Here is a 19,720-nt window from a genome sequence, read left to right as displayed (position 1 = left end):
TCAAAGGAGGAGGGTTTGCCAACCCTGTGACTATTCAAAGCTTTGGCTCTAGGCTTTGAAAGTTACTCTGCAAGAGGAATTTCAAAGAGATGTGGTGCAATTGCAGCATTGTTCAAAGTGCTTTTGGGTTCCTGCAGTGACTACTTTTAACCAGACAGCATTCACAAGCTTTTTAAATAAATCAGTCCCAGCGCTTTATAAAAACACCCTGTGCTTATGCAAAGGGGAACCCAGGAACAGTTTTTAGAAACTGAAATCTGCAAATGACTGCTGAGCAAATTACAACCTAAAGCTCCAACCAGAAAGATTAACTTCTCCACTGTCAGGTTTGAGCACCAACAAATGCAGGAGTTTCCAAGGAGCTAACTTGTGTCTGACAATACACAGAAAGTGCCAAGAACAGAAAGGTGATCTTGTCTCCCACAGAGCAGGAGAAAACCTTTCAAGGGCGGAACAGCAGAAAGCAAACAGCCCTGGTTTTCTGGCTGAGAAGAGAGACCTGTGAGAGTTAAGAGATCTGCTCGGCCATGTGGGGACACCTGATGGAAGGCACTTTGCCATCTGCATGGTCGCCGATCCTTTATCTAGGGAGGCTGCATAGGCAGTGATTTTAGGAAGCTGGTTCAGATTAGACTGCCTGCCTTTGAATGTTGGCTTCAACCCCTGAACAGCTGCTGTGACCTTGGGTAACTCTGTTATCCGTACATACGCAGAAGCACTCTGACCAGTCTCCCACACGCAGCTATGGTCCTCATCTCAGCTAAGCTTTGATGTATTTTTGGAGCTACCTAGACTCTTCTTCGAAACAAGATCAAATCTCAAAACCAAAATATTCCTTTCCTTTGCTCCATTTTCCTTGTGGGCAAAGGTCTTATCTTGGTCAGCTTGGTAATCTCCGTGACACTGTGCACTGCACGCAATACACAAAATTACTTGGTAAATGTTGGCTGAGTACATGGTCAAAGCTCAGGTCATTATCAGTTGTCAAACACTGACTCTCCTAGCTCATGTATGCCCTTTATTATCCTCTCGTCTCACAGGTTCTGGTGAAAGCTCTGTTATTTTATAGTTTTGGCATTTGAGAAAGGGCGTTGTTACTCTTTGAAAAATTTTCAGAAAATAGTCTGATCAAGAATAAATGTCAGGTATGTACCAGTTTTAGGTCAAGACAAGTCCAACTTTACATACTATGTAACTTCGTTATCAAGAGAGGAAGGGGAGCAGGAGGGAAAGAAATATATTCTTGACAATTCATACACAATCTTGGAGGACCTCACTACATAATTTTTTTAAAGATTTTTTTTTTTTTATTTGAAAGGCAGAGTTACAGAGAGGCAGAGGCAAAGAGAGAGAGTTTCCATCTGCTGGTTCACTCTCCAAATGGCCACACAGGAAGAGATGGGCCAATCCGAAGCCAGGAGCTTCTTCGGGGTCTCCCAGGTGGGTGCAGGGGCCCAGGGACTTAGGCCATCTTCTACTGCTCTTCCAGGCCATAGCAGAGAGCTGGATCCGAAGTGGAGCAGCCAGGACTTGAACCGGCACTCATATTGGATGTCGGCACTGCAGGTAGTGGCTTTACCCGGTACGCCACAGTGCCTTCCCATCACTACATATTAATACAAAGTATCCAATACCAAATTTAAGGAGTAATTAGATCAAATGAGCTGCTGTTTTTCAAGGAATTAGAGGAATAACATGGTGATGATAGAAGTTGTCAGGACGAATCAATTAGTCGTCTTTCATCATTACCCACATGCAACAACTCAGTTCACAGCCCCACGCAGTAGCAGTCTCAAAGTAACAGGGAGCATCACGCAGAAATGAATGATCCTTAACAGTGAGGGGCACAGAACAAACACGTTCCGGCTATGTCCGGCTTAGTCCCAGTTTTTAACCCACTGCAGAAAATGAAGACATAACTTGAAAAATCGAGAAGACAGTATGTAAGGACATAAGGGTCCACCTGACACACATGGACTTGAAGGACGTGCCAACAAGCATACACGATCAGACTCTCCACCAGAGGAAAAGCAGTGCCAGGGCACGGAGCTCCGAAGGGAGGGAGGAGGAGCACTCCAGCATAGAGGAGGAGGACCGCTCCCGGCTAACAGGAAACACACGGTTTCTTTCTTTTCTCCATAGAACTCAATATTACTTCCTCCTCTCCGCTCCAGTTCTCCCCTCTTCTCTCCTCATCTCTCTACTCACTTTCTATAACTTCACATTGCCATTCCCGACCTGGTTTCTTCTTGTTCTGAACAGGGGCTCAGCACCACGCCCGCCAGGCACAGAGGCTGGCCCAGGTGTTGCTACCCCGGCTGACACGGGGCCTCTCTGGGACTGGAAGAGGGAACGGAAGACTCAGTAAAAGGAACTGGTGGCCGGCGCCGTGGCTCAAAAGGCTAATCCTCCGCCTTGTGGCGCCGGCACACCAGGTTCTAGTCCTGGTCAGGGCGCCGGATTCTGTCCCGGTTGCCCCTCTTCCAGGCCAGCTCTCTGCTGCGGCCCGAGAGTGCAGTGGAGGATGGCCCAAGTGCTTGGGCCCTGCACCCCATGGGAGACCAGGAGAAGCACCTGGCTCCTGCTTTCGGATCAGTGCGGTGCGCTGGCCGCGGCGGCCATTGGAGGGTGAACCAACGGCAAAGGAAGACCTTTCTCTCTGTCTCTCTCTCTCACTGTCCACTCTGCCTGTCCAAAAAAAAAAAAACAACAACAACAACACAAACAAACAAGAAGTGACACCGGAGGACAATGCCCACCACTGACCCATCTCTCCTGCAGTGCGCAGTCAGGCAGTGAGCAGAGGGCAAATGCAGTGAGGTGCTTCAGTTCCCCAAGTCCAACACACTAATATGCATATTGGAAAGTAAATATTTTAAGAAACAAAAACAAATTAATAAAAAACTGGATTCTGGCCTAAACTGACAATAGCCTAAGAACAAAGCCAAAGCCCTAGGAAGTGGCTCCCTCTGAAATGAGCACCTGTCAGGTGGGAACAGGAACACCTTCACCTGTCATTTTCCATGTGTCTAGACAGTTTTAATTTTCTAAGCTTCTATTCGTATTGGTTTACAAATGTCATCAGATGGGAGATTATGGTCCAACTATCTTCACCAAAGAAAAGTAAACACTGGGGCTGGCGCTGTGGTGTAGCAGGTTAAGACTCTGGCTTCAGTGCTGGCATCCCATGTGGGCGCCAATTCGTGTCCTGGCTGCTCCTCTTCTGATCCAGCTCTCTGCTATGGCCTGGGAAAGCAGCGGAAGACGGCCCAAGTCCCTGGGCCCCTGCAACGGCGTGGGAGACCAGGAAGAAGCTCCTGGCTCCTGGCTTCGGATTGTTGTGGCCATGTGGGGAGTGAAGCAACAGGTGGAAGACCTTTCTCTCCATATCTCCCTCTCTCTATAACGATGCCACTCAAATAAACAGATAAATCTTACAAAAAAAAAAAAGAAAAGCAGTAGTAAGTCATTATATGCAAAGTTTTAAGAGGATATAAAAAACTGTACTCCTGTATCACCGAGTTTGTGTGACACTGTGTTTGGGGAGTTTGCCAGATCTCAAGCACACACGTCATGAAGTCAACACACATCAGGTATTTATTACGTCACCCACAGTAAGCCACTGAGTGGCCTTGGGGCTGCTCACAAGCTTGTCGTCCTTGCTCTGTGAAAGCCATTCTGTTAAAGTCTCCCACATGGACCCTCACTCATCATCGTGGCAAGGAACATGGCACGGATGCAGGTGTCACATACAGAACTACTACAGGACCCGGCAACTCCTCTCCAAGACATATGCTCAAGAGAATGAAAGCATATGTCAGGGCCGGCGCTGCGGCACAGCAGGTAAAGCCGCCGCCTGCACTGCCGGCACCCCATATGGGCACAGTTCGAGTCCCGGCTGCTCCACTTCTGATCCAGCTCTCTGCCATGGCCTGGGAAAGCAGCAGAAGACAGCCCAAGTCCTTGGGCCCCTGCACCTGCATGGGAGGCCCAGAAGAGGCTCCCGGTTCCGGATTGGCGCAGCTCCGGCCATTGAGGCCAATCAGAGAGTGAACCAGTGGATGGCAAACCTCTCTCTCTGCCTCTCCTTCTCTGTGTAACTCTGACTTTAAAATAAATAAATAAATAAATAAATAAATAAATAAATAAATAAATCTAAAAAGAAAGAAAGAAAGAAAGAAAGCGTATGTCCACAGTAAGACCTGCAGGCAACCATTCACCAAGGCATTTTTCATTCTAGCCTCACTCAGTGTGGAAATAAGAAGAGACGGAACGTGGTGTATCCACATCAGTGGATATTATTCAGCAATACAATGAACGGACTACAGGCACACAGGGCTTCGAGGACGGCCCTCCCCATGTCATGTGAAGTGAGAGGCGGCAGCGGTATGGTGCGCCTGCACTTTCCAACTCACAATGATGGTGCAGCCCGTGACTTTTCCACTTCACAGCAGGGTGAACGCAACACACATCGTGCACTTTGCCAGTCCTCCAGGCTCTCTGTCACTGCAGCCCCAGCCAACCACAACCAGAGGGTGCGAGGTTTGGCGGGTTCTGCGGGCGAAATGCATTTATGACTTCTGCTGTGTCTAACTTAACGGATTTATCAGGATATGAACCCACTGTAAGTCATGAGCGTCTGTATATTAGATGTCCAGATAAGGCCGATAACAGAAATAGAAAATAAAATAGGTGATTATTTCAGCCTGCGGCTGATGGCTGGGTGGGAATGGGGATCACGTATAAGGGTGTCTACAACCGGGTTATGGCGATGGTCAAGGCACCAAATCTCACTGACTTGTACACTAGAAATGAGTGCATTTTCTGATATGTAAAATGCATCCTGGGATATCATGTCCCATTCTAGATGTGGAGGCTTGCGGCACATGTGCAGGGACCAGTGGTAGCAGATATATCTGTCTACGTGAGAGAACGCAGTTTGAGTTGGTTCTGCTTCTTGTCTGAAGGCAAATAACCAGTCTGTGCTTGTATAAAGACTCTCCTCTTTGAGGAGAGCGACGCAGTCGCTACTGCGATGGAGGAGTCTCCCTGGGACCTCTGCTTTACCCCCACTGAGCATGCGCGAGGCACCCAAGGCTGAAGGGCATTCATGGGCAGTTCTGCAGGATGTGAGCAAACTGGAAAAACCCAGTTTAAAGCTGAGGGTCATTGTGAGAAAAGCTTAGCACTGGGCGCAGGATGTGGAAATCAATGGATCATGGGCAAAAGCACCGGGCAACAGATGTGGAAATACCACACCAGAAAGTAACATTTAAATAAGCCAAGAGGTCATAAAAGCATTATGGCAGGAGACTCTTTTTAGCTACAAGTCAAAAACAAGACGCCCCATTTGATTCACGGAAGTGCCCGGGTGCTGTCACAGGAGTCCTCCGGCGCACCTGACATTAGAGGGGTTCAACACACTTCTGTAGGGAGCAAGCTTCAAGCCCAGTGTTTACGATGCCTGATCCCACGTCGCAAGGCCTGAGTTCAATTCCTGGCTCTGGTCTGGCTCCAACTTCCTGCCAATACAAATCCTCAGAAGCTCCAGGAATGGGTTACTGTGACCCTAGCGGGAGACTGTGTTCCTGGCTCCAGCCCCAGCTGCTGGCAGCACGGGGCCGTGAACAGGTGATGGGAGCTTTTTCTATCCTTCTCTCTTCTGTCCATCTGATTCTCTACCACATTTAAAAAATGTGTCTAAGTTTGCAGAAAAATGGAATGAAAAGATAAGTTTATTTTGGTGCTAAAATTTCTGAAGCCTATACACAGTATTTTTCTTAATCGCATTTTCCACGACGTCTGCTGTATGCTGCTGTAAGGGTTTCAGCCCTTAGAATTCTGATAGGTTTAAAGACGCTTCCTGTCATTCTCCCACCCCACCCCAGCGCACACCCCCGGCCCTCAACAGTGAGAACTAAGATGCCTACAGTTCATGGAGACTGGCAGCACACTGGGCACTGGGCGAGTGCCTTTCTTCTATTTTCCATTAAACCTCAAAGCAAGCCTAGTACAAAGAGCTGGCTTAGGTGTTTCTCTTCACAGACGACAAAACCAAGACTGAAGATGCTCTGGACCCTGGCATGCTCACACCTCCAGGAGCCAGGAAGGCTAGAATTCAAATGCTAGTTCCTTAGGGTACGCATGCTTAACCACCTTTATTATTTATTCATTTATTTTAGAGAGAGTCAGCCAGACATCGAGAAAGAGCTCCTATCTGCTGGCTCACTCCCCAAGTGCACACAACAGGCCCCGCGAGCTGGACCAGGGAAAGCAATAGAGATCCCTCACACAGGTGGCAGGAAGGCAACGACTGGAGCCACTGTAGCTGCCTCCACACTGGTGGGAGCTGAACCCAGGTAACTCTGATGGGTAACATAGGCATCTTACCCACCAGGCCAAAAACCCGCTCCCTCCTACCACTTTACGTACTGCCTTCATAAATCAGCTACTTTGTATAGTATTAATCTAGTCGGAGAGCTGATTTGGGTCATTTCATTTCTTTTAAAAACTTCCAGGGACTGGCATTGTGGCACAGTGGGTTAACCTGCTGCCTGATGCCAGCATCCCATATGAGTACCAGTTCGAGTCCTGGCTGCTCCACTTCCAATCCAGCTCCCTGCTAATGGGCCTGGAAAGGCAGTGGAAGATGGCTCAAGTATTTGGGCTCCTGCCACCCCTGTGGGAGACCAGGATGGAGTCCTTGGCTCCTGGCTACAACCTGGCCCAGACCTGGCCATTGAGGCCATTTGAGGAGTGAACCAGCAGATGAAAGAGTTCTCTCTTTCTTTGTCTCTAATTCTGCCTTTCAAATAAATAAATCTCAAAAAAAAAAAAAAAAAAAGTCCAGAACACTGTTTTCTCCATCTTCTCAAACTCCTCCACTGATTACTGCACTTTAATATAATTTTTATGTTTTATAATATGTCATACATAATTTTTTCTTCATATCCCAAAGAAAGTAAACTTGGTCTATCAGAATTGATGACCTGGAAATTTTTTTAAATTTTTTTATTTGACAGGCAGAGTTAGACAGTGAGAGTGAGAGACAGAGAGAAAGGTCTTCCTTCCGCTGGTTCACTCCCCTAATGGCCGCTATGGCTGGAGCTATGCCGATCCGAAGCCAGGAGCCAGGTGCTTCCTCCTGGTCTCCCATGCGAGTGCAGGGTCCAAGCACTTAGACCATCCTCCACTGCACTCCTGGGCCACAGCAGAGAGCTGGACTGGAAGAGGAGCAACCGGGACTAGAACCAGGTGCCTATATGGGATGCCGGAGCTGCAGGCGGAGGATTAACCAAGTGAGCCTCGGCACTGGCCCCCTGGAAATTTTTTTAAAACATTTATTTATTTTATTTGAAAGTCAGAGTTACACAGAGAGGAGGAGAGGAAGAGGGAGATGGGGGGCGAGGGAGGTCTTCCATCCACTGGTTCACTCCCTAGATGGCTGCAACCGCCGGAGCTGTCCTGATCTGAAGCCAGGAACGAGGAGCTTCCTCAGGGTCCCTCAAGCAGGTGCAGGGGCCCAATGACTTGGACCATGTTCCACTGCTTTCCTAGGCCATAGCAGAGAGCTGGATGAGAAGTGCAGCAGCCGGGACTCGAACTGGTGCCCAAATGGGATGCACGCACTGCAGGCAGCAGCTTTACCCACTACGCCATGGCGCATATCTTTATTCTTAAAAAAAAAAAAAAAAAAAAAAAAAAAAAAAAAGCTTTCATTTATTTGAAGAGAGAGAAAGAAAAGCAACAGAGAGACAGAGACAGACAGACAGTGCCCAGTGCCTCCATCCGCTGGCTTATTCCCCATATGCCTGCAGCAGCCAGGGCTGTGCCAGGCAGAAGCCAATAACTCAGTCTTGCTCCACCTCCTGAGTGGCAGGGATCTACGCACTTGAGCCATCACCTGCTGCCTCCCAGGAGCATTAGCAGAGCTGGATCAGAAGACGAGTGGCGAGGACTCTAACCGGCACTCTGATATGGGATGAGGTTGTCCCGAGCTGCAGCTTCAGTGGCTAGGCCACCAGGCCTGCTCCCAGCTCCTACTTCTCACTGTCGATGACCCACATGAAAGAGCTTAGGTAAGACCCAGACACGCGCTCACTACAGCCCTGTATCTTCACCGGAATTCACCACTTAGCCGAAAAGCGCCGGCCCTCCTCCTCTACAAGGTGTTGAACACATTTCCGAAATTCTTAGGTTCCAGGCTATTAAAGTTTAAACATGAAAAATTCAAACTACACTACAAATGTAGCTTATGAGTAATATAATTCACTATTTGAAATAAGAATCAAGATGACGTTTGCTCAGAAATATATCGGTGCTTGTTTTAGACACCTGCTGAAGTTAATTAAAAGTACCAGGCCATTACCACATGAGATCCACAAGATTGTTTACAAAATGGAACCGAGTTTCACCAACCGTGTGACCAAAAATGTAGGCTACAGGTGACTGTCTATGAACCGGGAACGTAACATTCAGAAGGAACAACAGAAGTGGGGACAGCTGTGATCGCAGGAGGAAAGAGCCAACGCCGCCTGTTCTCGATCAGAAGGGCAATGCACTGGGTTTTTCATGAAACATGCAGTGTGTGGTGATGAGGAATCTGCAGCTTATCTTTGAGCACAAAAAGGAAAAATAAGGCCCAGCTCTCAGCCGGGTGACTGCACCTACAAACTCTGCCACTGACGGAAGGCTGGATTAAGGAAACATTAAAAGAACTTCCTGTGGCACAGGGCAGTTGAACGTCGGCCACAAGCCTGGAACATTTCTTTATTAATGGGCCTGGGGCCTCAGCCTCCACTGCTCCCCCCCGATGCTGATGAGAATCACTATCTTTTAAGCCCCCTGAGAAATTCAAGGAAAGTGTGACGGGAGCTTGTGCTCTGTTTCCGAGAAAAAGAATTCATGTTCACAGGACTCATGTGTGTGAGTTAATGACACCAACTGCTTAGAATGGTCCTTGGTACCAGCAAAGTGTTACGTAACAGTCATAAGTACAGCAGCTAAGTTCGATGGGGCTGGCCGCACAGGTAAAGGTGAGCGTGGGTAAGCGGGAGATGTTTGTTTATGGCCAGTGATAAAGGAAGGAGCAGGGGAGGCGGGAGTGAGGGGGCCGGAAGTCGGCTTTCTAACCCATACCTGACGCCATTCGTACTGCTCCGGCACACTGCCTCTGTTTTGATTTATAAGAAATATATATATATATATATATTTTTTTTTTTACAGGCAGAGTGGACAGTGAGAGAGAGAGACAGAGAGAAAGGTCTTCCTTTGCCGTTGGTTCACCCTCCAATGGCCGCCGCGGCCGGCGCGCTGCGGCCAGCACACCGCGCTGATCTGATGGCAGGAGCCAGGTGCTTCTCCTGGTCTCCCATGGGGTGCAGGGCCCAAGAACCTGGGCCATCCTCCACTGCACTCCCTGGCCACAGCAGAGGGCTGGCCTGGAAGAGGGGCAACCGGGACAGAATCCGGCGCCCCGACTGGGACTAGAACCCGGTGTGCCGGCGCCGCTAGGCGGAGGATTAGCCTAGTGAGCCGCGGCGCCGGCCTGATTTATAAGAAATATATTTTTAAGTTAATACTCTTAATCGACAAATCATGATTGTGGCTGGCGCCGTGGCTCACTAGGCTAATCCTCCGCCTGCGGTGCCGGCACACCGGGTTCTAGTCCCGGTCGGGGCGCCAGATTCTGTCCCGGTTGCCCCTCTTCCAGGCCAGCCCTCTGCTGTGGCCAGGGAGTGCAGTGGAGGATGGCCCAAGTCCTTGGGCCCTGCACCCCATGGGAGACCAGGATAAGTACCTGGCTCCTGCCATCGGATCAGCGCGGTGCGCTGGCCGCGGCGGCCATTGGAGGGTGAATCAACCGCAAAGGCAGACCTTTCTCTCTGTCTCTGTCTCTCTCTCTGTCCACTCTGCCTGTCAAAAAAAAAAAAAAAAAAATCATGATTGTGCTGTTGTGTGGTGCAGTATGCTTTCAATATATGCATACAAGGTAGAATAACTGTCAAATATTAACATACCCACCCCTTACTTACTTCTCATCTCTAATAATGTGACACTTAGCTATTACACATTATTAATGACTACCGTCATCCCATGTACAATAGATCGCAAAACTATTCCTGCTGTCCACCTGACACTTGGTATCCTCTGAGCAGCAATTCTCTATCCCCTCCCCACCTTCCCAGCCTCTGGAAATTGTTACATCTACTCACTACTTCTCTGAGTTCAACTTTTGAATATTCTATTTCTAAAGGACATAACGCAGTATTTATCTTTCTGTGCCTGGCTTGTGTCACTTAGCATCCTGTCCTGAGTTCCATCTGGGTTTCCCACTTTGGAAGGCAGAGTAATAGTCCACTGTGCACACACTCCGTTTTCCTTATGCATTCACCGGCTGCTGTGGATAATGCTGCAATGAACAGGGGAGTGCTCCCTGTCTCTTCTTTAAGTAGAGGGCTGTTGGCATGATGATGTGGCAATGAGAAATGTACAAGCTGCCCAGCATCAGCAAAGGAGGCTGAAATAGTCTTGGCGTGTCTGCATTCATCATGGAGGAGCCTGGTTTTCAGGATAGGTCACTCAGTGCCACCAGGTTTTGGGGCAGAGGTTAAAGGGCGTGTAGTGCAGTGGTTGTTTTATAAGAAATATATTTTTAAGTTAATACTCTTAATCGACAAATCATGATTGTGGCCAGTGCTGCGGCTCACTAGGCTAATCCTCTGCCTTGCAGCGCTGGCACACCGGGTTCTAGTCCCGGTCGGGGCGCCGGATTCTGTCCCAGTTGCCCCTCTTCCAGGCCAGCTCTCTGCTGTGGCCAGGGAATGCAGTGGAGGATGGCCCAGGTCCTTGGGCCCTGCACCCCATGGGAGACCAGGAGAAGCACCTGGCTCCTGCCTTCGGATCAGCACGGATCATTCTATCCTGAAGCTGCTGGCTTCAATCTCAGCTGCCCGTGCATTAGCTCTGCTGATGCTGTCTAACTGCTGAACTTCTCAGAGCTGCATCGTTCTTCCATGTCGAATAGAGCTAAGAGTGCCTCCTTCAGTCTGTCTACACACCAGGTGATCCTCATCTCACGGCAAACAGTCTCAAGCAACGTCAGCTGTTCTTGTCTAAGAGGCTACATTCTGGTCATGAGGCAGTGGGAGCAGCTACAGACACAAGGGGGTGGGTGAAGGAGAGGATAGAAGAACCGAGAACCACCCCTTCACTGGGACCCCGAGATCCAACAAGGCTCTGAACTCAGTGACAATGAATCTAAGCTTCAAATGGAGAGGTTAAACTGAGCACAAAAATTCAGCCACCTCCAAGGATTTCAACGTGGAAATCTCCTACCAGAACGTACTTGCGATAACACACCTTCCCTTTTCTCCCATACAATTATTTTCATTCTATCCTGAAGCAAGAGTTCAAGAACCCAGAAGAAGGGCGCATGTAAGACAGAAGACTGAGTCACAAGTGGCCTCACTACGCTTAGGAAACACCACGTTGCAGGGAAAAACAAACAAAAATCCCTTCGACTCCTAGGCGCTTGCCGAAGTTCACCAGAGAGGCTCGCGAGCAGGGACGACCCAGGGACACACACACAAGGCTGTTCCTGGCGCTGGCCTGAGCCTGCAGCACAGCACCAGGCATCTTCAGAGAGGATGGAAAATGCTTGTGATGAAACAAGTAGCTGTGGATTCAAGAGATTTTTGCACCAAAATACAACGTTTCTGTTCATTCCATTTCTGAAGTTTCCTGGTAGGACACCTGTGTGCTGCCCCTCCTCTGCCCTGCTCTGGCGAGTTCCAGGAGGGCAGATCCCAGGCCACGTCCAGCCATGCAGTGTCCACCATAATGTAAAATAAGTACCGCCGTATTTGTTGAACGAACGCAAATCCATGAAACCAGGATTTCCAAACAGAGCTCTGGGATGGGGTCCCGAGCCTCCAAGGGATTAGACTTGTTTTCTACCGACATCACTTTCCCAACATCTCGTGAATGCTGGATTAAGAGAATCTGGGTAAATGCTACAGAAGACTTTTCAATCAAAACCAATTCCTTAACTGCAAATCTAGACTACTGGGAACACGAAGACTTCAAACTGCCTAACTGTTGGACAGACCTGCATCGTTCTGCTCTGTGTAACTGGAACTCAAGACTGCCTTTCCCAGCGGGTCCTGGACTAAGATCAAGTCTGGGGGTGCAGGCTTGCTGCTGTCACTCCACACACCCGTCACCTCCACCTATAACCATGCCCATGGCCTCTTCCTCATAGAAATAAAAGCACATAGTGCAAAGGAAATGGATTTTGATCCTTCATCTTTTAAAATTTTTATTTCCATTTTTTATTTGAAGGGCAGACAGTTGGAAATCTGTCCACTGGTTCCCTCCCCAAATGCTTGCAACAGCTGGGAGCCAAGAACACCATCGAGGTCTCCCACGTGGACAGCAGGCACCCAGGCCCCTGAGCCACCACCTACTGTCTCCCGGAGGTGCAGGAAGCCAGGCGGGAAGCTGGGAGCGGAACCAGGCCCCCCAATGTGGGATGAGGGTATCTCAAGCAGCAACTTAACTGCTGAGCCAAACACCCACCCCTCTGAGCTCATCTTTTGTTCTTGAATATGAATTACTACAAAGTTAGGAATTTATTTCGGGCTGACAAAGCAGACACAACTTGGGGAGATTCCCCCACAGCAGCGCTGCACGGAGTCCACAGAGGCTCAGCTTAGGCTGGGAAAGCTGGGAGACCAAGGGAGACCCTGCAGAGCCACGCAGTCAACAGCCCTGCAGCCGCCCATCAAAGCAGCGAACACAGCTGTTCTCCCCAAGTAAGCGGAATCTCAAGCGACGCACAGCTGAGCCTGCTTTCAGGCACCCAGACCTAGCCTGGAACAAGGCTGTGGTGTCTACAAGAAAGGACTCGCCGCTGCAAGTGGTGGAGACGAAGCCTTGCCTGCTCCCAGGAGGCATCAGCTCCGCAAAACCGGACCTTGTGTGCCGTCACCCGGGGCGCATCTGGCTCGGTCTCGTCCTGCCACGCAAGGTCTCAGAGAAGCTTCCCGGCAGAGCAAAGAGGGAAACCCTGGGCGACGCCTGCCTTTTTCAGAGTTAGAGAGCAAGAGCGACTTCCAGAGTAAGGGACACTCGGGGGCCGCGCGGGGCGGGATTCCCGCGCGCCACGGCGGGCCGCTCATCCCTCCCCCGCTCCGAGCCTTGAACTTCTCAGGGCAGAAGCGTCGGGAACCCCACGGCCCGGCTCGCGCCTTCCCATCAAGTAATTCACATCCCCCAGGGGCAGAGAGAGAGAGAGAGAGAGAGGATCTGGCAGGAGCCACGGAACAAGCTCAGGGCGCTGGAGCGGCCACGGAAAAGTTGCCCAGAGCGGCTCGGCCAGCTGGAGGCCGGGCAGCGGCGCGCGCTTCCGCCCGCCGGCGCGCGTACTTACGCGGCGGAGCCGACTCGGCCCTCCCGCTTCCCGGGCACTCTCGCAGTCTTGGCGTCGTCCACCTCGGGCTGGAGTTCGGTCATCAGGCCCGGCTCCGGAGGGCGCCGTCAGCCCCGCGCGCCGGCTCCCCGGCTCCCAGCATCCGGGCCGGGCCGAGCTCCCGGGGCCGCCGCGGGCCAGGGCGCGTCGGGGGGCGGGCGCGATTGGCCCGGAGCGGCGGGGCAGAGCCGGGGAAGGGAGGGAGGAGGGGCGGGGGTGGGTCGGAACGAAGTGACAGCCTCTTCCCCCAACCCTGCGGGCCGGCTCACCAGGAGGAAACCTGTTGAGCGAGTCCTGCGGGCCGACGCAGCCGATTGGCCGGGCAGGTGACGCCTCTGCCCACCCCAGGCCCAGCCTGCCGGGCCGGGTGGCGGGCGGGGGCGGCCTTCCCGCCGCGCCCGGAACCGGGGGGTTTTTCGAGCCCCGGGAGACGGAGCCTGCCGAGTGGGGGGCCCCAGCACCGCGCCGCCTGGCCTGCGCCCGGGCCTGAATTATTCAGTCGGGACGTGGCCGGCGCGAGGGCCGCCTCTCCGCGCTCATACAATGGGGCTGCTCAATTTTTCATGCGAAAATAACCGAAGGGAAGCAGAGGCGGCCGCGGCCGCACTCTCTTTTGGGTGATTGCTGGGGCGTCGGGGTGGAGAGGGGCGCGCCGCTCCCGGACCCCTGTTTCCCCGGGCCTCGGCTTTCTCCCCTGGGCTGAGCTTTGGCGTTTTGGCAGAGAGCATGTTCCAGGCGTCGTGGCAAGGATAGCAGATGGCATTTGTGCGCGTGGCATTTGTGGGTTCTGTAGCCCTAGAGCATCCAGAACCAGAGCGAGGCGCACAGGGGCTGCCGACTGGCCTGGCGGTGAGGATGCCCACGTGCCCTGTCCCAGAGCCTGCCTGGGGTTGAGTCCCTGCCCTGCTCCCAGTAACAGTTTCCTGCTGATGCGAACCGCGGGAGGCGGCCGTGATGGCTATGGCTCTTGGGTCCCTGCCGCCCACGTGGGAGACCTGGGTTGAGTTTCGGCTCCCAGCGGGCACCACCCAGACTTAAGCTGTTGTGGCTGTCTGGGGAGTGAATCATTAGATCAGAGCGCTCTCTGAGCTGCTCAGCTTAAAACAAAAATAGAACCTATTTTGATGACAACGCCTATGCAACCATCGTACGTGTATATGTCTATGGATGTGTGTTTTTGTGTGCGTGCGTGTGTGCAAAGCACCCGTCCTTCTAAATAACCACCAGCACTATGGAGATAAGAGTCCTTTCCAGTGTTTTCTTAATCCCTCTGGATTTATTGGCTTCTGTTTTTGGACTGAGAGAGCCAAAGCATCCGGTTGTAGCCTGCTTCCTGCAGAATTGATTCTTGTAATTCAGTAAGTAAAGCCAAAGAGTGCTCCTAAGTTCCTTAACAGTGCGCTTAATCAGTTCTCTTTTTTTCTTTCTGATCATTGACCATCCCCCCCCCGCCCCCGCTGCAGGTATCCGGTGAGGGGTGGGGGTGGAGGGCTGCTTCTCTGGGTGACCTGGAAGCTGGGAGGGCCCCGTAGTCTCTGTCTCTTCCTGTGGGCCCTCAGGATGAGGGTGGGCTTGGAATTGGGAGGAGGTTTTGACACTCCAAGACTCTGGCTGGTGATCCCTCAAATTTCAAGTGCCCTGGAAAACTGCTACTGGGCTCACACCTCACTGACTTCCTCCTTCTAAGTAATTTTATTGTTGTGAAATATACATAGTAACACTTACCATTTTAACCACTGGCAAACATACAAGTTTAGTTTCACCAAATACATTGACTACGTGGTATAGCCACCACCACTATCCATGCCCCCAATTTTTTTTTATCATCCCCAACATAAATGTCCATTCAACTATAGCTCTTCCTTCTCGTCCCAGCTGCACTGTCTTCCACGAGCTGTCACTACGGGTTTGTTGCATATACGTCAACTTAAGTGGAATTATACATTATTTTTCCTTCTGTGTTTCCCATACTATCTTAAAGGTCCACTCATGTCATAGCAGATTTTGTTCCTTATCTTGGCTGAATTAATAGTCCATTATAGGCCGGCTCCACAGCTCACTAGGCTAATCCTCCGCCTTGCAGTGCTGGCACACCGGATTCTAGTCCCGGTTGCCCCTCTTCCAGGCCAGCTCTCTGCTGTGGCCCGGGAAGGCAGTGGAGGATGGCCCAAGTGCTTGGGCCCTGCACCCCATGGGAGACCAGGAAAAGCACCTGGCTCCTGCCTTCAGATCGGCGCAATGCGCTGGCCGCAGCGCGCGCTGCGGCAGCCATTGGAGGGTGAACCAATGGCAAAAGGAAGACCTTTCTCTCTGTCTCTCTCTCTCACTGTCCACTTTGTCCAAAAAAAAAAAAAAAAGTCCATTATAGACTATAGACCACGTGTTTTAATCCCTTCACCTGATAAGGGGTTATTTCCATCTTCTGTTGTGAGTGAGGTAGCCATCTACACTGCTGTACAAGTATCTGTCCAGGTCCCTGTTTTCAATTCTTATGTTTATATACCTGGGAGTGGATTTGGTGGGCCACATGCCATTCTGTGAAAAATGGTGGTTAATCCATTCTGAGAGATGAATAAAGACAAGTGTGGGCTTATGGCTCAGGGAGCCCCTGAAACTCATCGAGGGTATGAGATGAGGACTTCCAGTGCTGTGGTCTTCACCAAGAGAGAACAGGGGGGCGTGCAGGGAAAGGAGGGGCTGGAGAGGCAAGTAGCAGATTGAGTAGATACAGCAGAGAGGGGATTAGGAAGGAGCACGTTTGCTGACGTGTAAGAGACCTTGCCAAACAGCTGCCCAATTTGGTTCTTCTTGGGGCTACAATGGAATACCATATTTAAAAGGCAGCAGCAGCTAAGCAGTAGGGGAAGTTTCACTGCAGTGTGACAAAATAAAGACGTAAGATTCTTCCTAAAATACATATCCAGAGGTTTTGGTGATTCTTCCTCCAAGCGTCTGGGAAGCTGAAGTCTTGTTTCTTACATCAGTGAGGAAGAGTTCTGAGGACTGTTTTTGCAGTGATTGAAGCAGCTGTGCCAGAAAATGCCCACCCCAGCGCCTTCAAGGAGGCAGGAGTTTCTCTTCAAGCAGCTTAGACTATTGGTCAGACGTTGACCTGCTTTTAACACTGATTAGATGAGAGATACACCTGCCCATAGTCTCAGGGCAGAGGTCAAATAAACTGGGAGATGAGAATGGAACGTGGATTGCATGTGTGATCCCAGTTACCTAATTTATAGACGTCACAGGATGCATATTTATTAGCCAATATAAGTGCAGGTAGAGTCTTTCTCCATGCTTGGAATTTTATGCATATTGTCTGATGACATGTTTTAGAAGATGTTGATCATCTCAAGGTGAAACTAGGAAGCTCTATAATAATTTAACTATGCATGATGTTTCATAATCAAGGAATGCTGGGAAAACTTCTCAGACCATTCCTGTTTTCAATTAAGGTCAGTATCCAAAGGAAAAAATGGAAAAGAGCTGAGATCATTCAGGCACTAACACTGGAAAACTTAATTCTTAGATGTTTTTGAAAGTTGTATGTGACAATGAAAGTTGAGAAGCATCACTTGAAGGGGCACCTTTTTTTTGAATGCTTAGGTCAAATAGAAAAGGAAGTTTTCTAATGATTGTAACCATCCAGTATTGGGATGGGAATCTGTAGTAGGCTATGGATCTCCTATGATAGTCTTTGAAAATATGATGAAGACAAATCAATACAGTGGTTTTAAACCAGCATTTCCCAAACCTAGTGATAAGTTGTGAGCTTTGAAACATTCCATTTCTCCCCCTAGAGATAAAGAAAGAACTAAGCTTATCAGCTGTGCTGAGAGGGATGGGCAGGGCATAGTGGTCCAGAGACCAGAGGGTGGCTAAGAAACACTGGTAGGAGCCTGGCTCAGTGGGAAACGGAAGCAATGAAAGATCAATACTCCTTAAAAAGTAAAAATAAATGATGTTTTATAAAGGCTACAAATAAATGAGCTGAAAATCTGTCCCAGCGTTTAAAAATACATGTCTGTTTTCATAGGATAAGTGGTACAGAGCCCAACCGGGGGCGTGGGAAGGCCACTGAGATCATCCCGTGCGGGGATTTCACAGCATGGGTGGGGGAGCTCCAGGCTCCTGGGACAAATGAGGAGAACACCTGGCCCTGGAACTTGGGTCCTTGATTCCAGGGCCGCCTCCTCCTCCTCCTCCTTCTTCTTTTTTTTTTTTTTTTTTTTTTTTTTTTGACAGGCAGAGTGGACAGTGACAGAGACAGAGAGAATGGTCTTCCTTTGCCGTTGGTTCACCCTCCAATGGCCGCCACGGCCAGCACGCTGCGGCCGGCACACCGCGCTGATCCGAAGGCAGGAGCCAGGTGCTTCTCCTGGTCTCCCATGGGGTGCAGGGCCCAAGCACTTGGGCCATCCTCCACTGCACTCCCTGGCCACAGCAGAGAGCTGGCCTGGAAGAGGGGCAACCAGGACAGAATCCAGCGCCCCGATGGGGACTAGAATCTGGTGTGCCGGCCTGCTAGGTGGAGGATTAGCCTATTGAGCCGTGGCGCCGGCCCAGAGTCTCCTTCTTAACACTTCTCCAGCACAGTGTCTTCTTTTTCAGTTAGAGCTCCCCTTGCATATCTCTATTCTGAGAAGGAAAGTGTTGGCAGCCACACGCCAAACAAAATTTAAACATTAAATCTCTACCATAATTTTCCTAGAAGAACCTGAACTTCAGGGAATTTAGTGACTTGGCTGAAATTACAGCGGCCTGCTCAGGTTGAAGAGTTAGCTTTCCGGACTTCCAGCCGGTGCTTTTAGGGTTGCAGGAGAGTGAAGGGTGCTAGACAGGTTTAGTGGCAGAGACCCATGCCATGTGGGAGAGTGTTTGAAGGAGGGCAGGGGACAGCCTCCCGGAAACTTCAGCTGAGAATACAATGTATGGGCCGGTGCCGCGGCTCACTAGGCTAATCCTCCACCTAGCAGTGCCGGCACACCGGGTTCTAGTCCCGGTTGGGGCACCGAATTCTGTCCCGGTTGCCCCTCTTCCAGGCCAGTTCTCTGCTGTGGCCCGGGAGTGCAGTGGAGGATGGCCCAAGTGCTTGGGCCCTGCACCCCATGGGAGACCAGGAGAAGCACCTGGCTCCTGCCATCGGATCAGCGCGGTGTGCCGGCCACGGCAGCCATTGGAGGGTGAACCAACGGCAAAGGAAGACCTTTCTCTCTGTCTCTCTCTGTCACTGTCCACTCTGCCTGTAAAAAAAAAAAAAAAGGCAATGTACGCAGGGGAACAAATACTTGAATCTAGAGCAATCTTTAATGGCTGCCTTTTGCAGTTAGTATTGTTGTACAACTAACCACAGCAAAACCTGGAGTTTATTATCTCATGGTTTTGCAGGTTGGTAAGGTGCAGCTGGATGGTTGTCACTTACGATCTCATGCATTTGAAGTCGGGATTAGAGTCAGCTGAAGATTGAGCCGAGCAGCTCGACTTTCCACTCCCAAGTCCATTGCTCCAGCTGGCGTGTCTGGAAAAGCCGAGGGTAGCTGAGTGTTTGAGTATCTCCATGTGGGCCTACACAGGGCTGGTTTTGGCTTCCTGGAAGTACGATGGTGTGCATACAGGTGTGTTTTTTTATTTATTTGTTGCCTAGCTTTTTCCAGACAGTATGACCCATAATGCTAAGGTACAAACTGTTAGGCTCCTTATGAGACAGCCTGGCAGGTCAGGCAGCCTCATGTATACTGTGTTATGTTGCTCAATGGTGAGCCACCGGGCTAGCCCAGAATCATGGTGTGACAACCACGCCAGATACGGATACCAGGAACTGTTGTCCCCTGGGGGCGGCTGCTGGCGGCCAGCTCCCACGCTCCAGATAATAGATTAGGCGCTGGGCTTGTTTCTAACAGCCCTGTTCTCATTGCTTGAGATACAGAAGTGAGCAAAGCAGGCAAAACTCATACCGTGGTGGCTGTAGCGTTCTAGTGGGAGAGATTCAAACTTGTTGGTAGTAAGGACATTAATAACAGAGTTTCAATAGACATAGTATCTTTTCTCTCCCCCCAGATTCCACAACCCAACTTTTCTCAAACCCAAAGAGCTTATGGGTTGTGTTTGCTACGCTGTGCAGGGTGCCTGGTTCATGTTAAGTGCTCAGTAGATACTTGTTAAGTGAATGCATCCTTGGCTGGTGGTTGCTTCTACCTGTTGAATCTCATCCATGTTTATGTGGAATTAGGAACAACAGAGATGTTCTGTGTT

At 50.4% G+C, this 19,720-nt stretch overlaps 1 protein-coding gene and 1 long non-coding RNA gene across 8 annotated transcripts in view; one reads left to right on the top strand and one right to left on the bottom strand.

Moving 5' to 3' along the window:
- The window catches only part of GRAMD2B (GRAM domain containing 2B), a 112,487-nt gene that overhangs the window by 54,529 nt on the left and 38,238 nt on the right, over window positions 1–19,720 (bottom strand). For 2 of the 6 annotated variants that reach the window (XM_017341017.4, XM_089334902.1), the window contains exon 1: window positions 13,433–13,659. The exons of 2 other annotated variants lie outside the window; for them this stretch is intronic. In XM_017341017.4, the coding sequence (XP_017196506.3) occupies window positions 13,433–13,515 (83 nt within the window). In that variant the 5' untranslated portion in view covers window positions 13,516–13,659. Of the gene's footprint in view, window positions 1–13,432; window positions 13,660–19,720 lie in introns of those variants that run through there. 2 more of the 6 variants (XM_070076065.2, XM_070076066.2) reach the window with 1 other exon arrangement.
- The window catches only part of LOC149126038 (uncharacterized), a 37,879-nt gene continuing 31,138 nt past the window's right edge, over window positions 12,980–19,720 (top strand). The window contains exon 1 of one of the 2 annotated variants that reach the window (XR_016235307.1): window positions 12,980–13,120. This is a non-coding gene — a long non-coding RNA (uncharacterized LOC149126038). The remainder of the gene's footprint in view (window positions 13,121–19,720) is intronic. The other variant, XR_016235308.1, reaches the window with a different exon arrangement.

The sequence above is a fragment of the Oryctolagus cuniculus genome, chromosome 6 (assembly GCF_051225735.1).
Source record: "Oryctolagus cuniculus isolate XC-2025 breed Fujian yellow rabbit chromosome 6, ASM5122573v1, whole genome shotgun sequence".
Taxonomy (NCBI): Eukaryota; Metazoa; Chordata; class Mammalia; order Lagomorpha; family Leporidae; genus Oryctolagus; species Oryctolagus cuniculus.
This window is presented reverse-complemented; position numbering and strand designations above follow the sequence as displayed.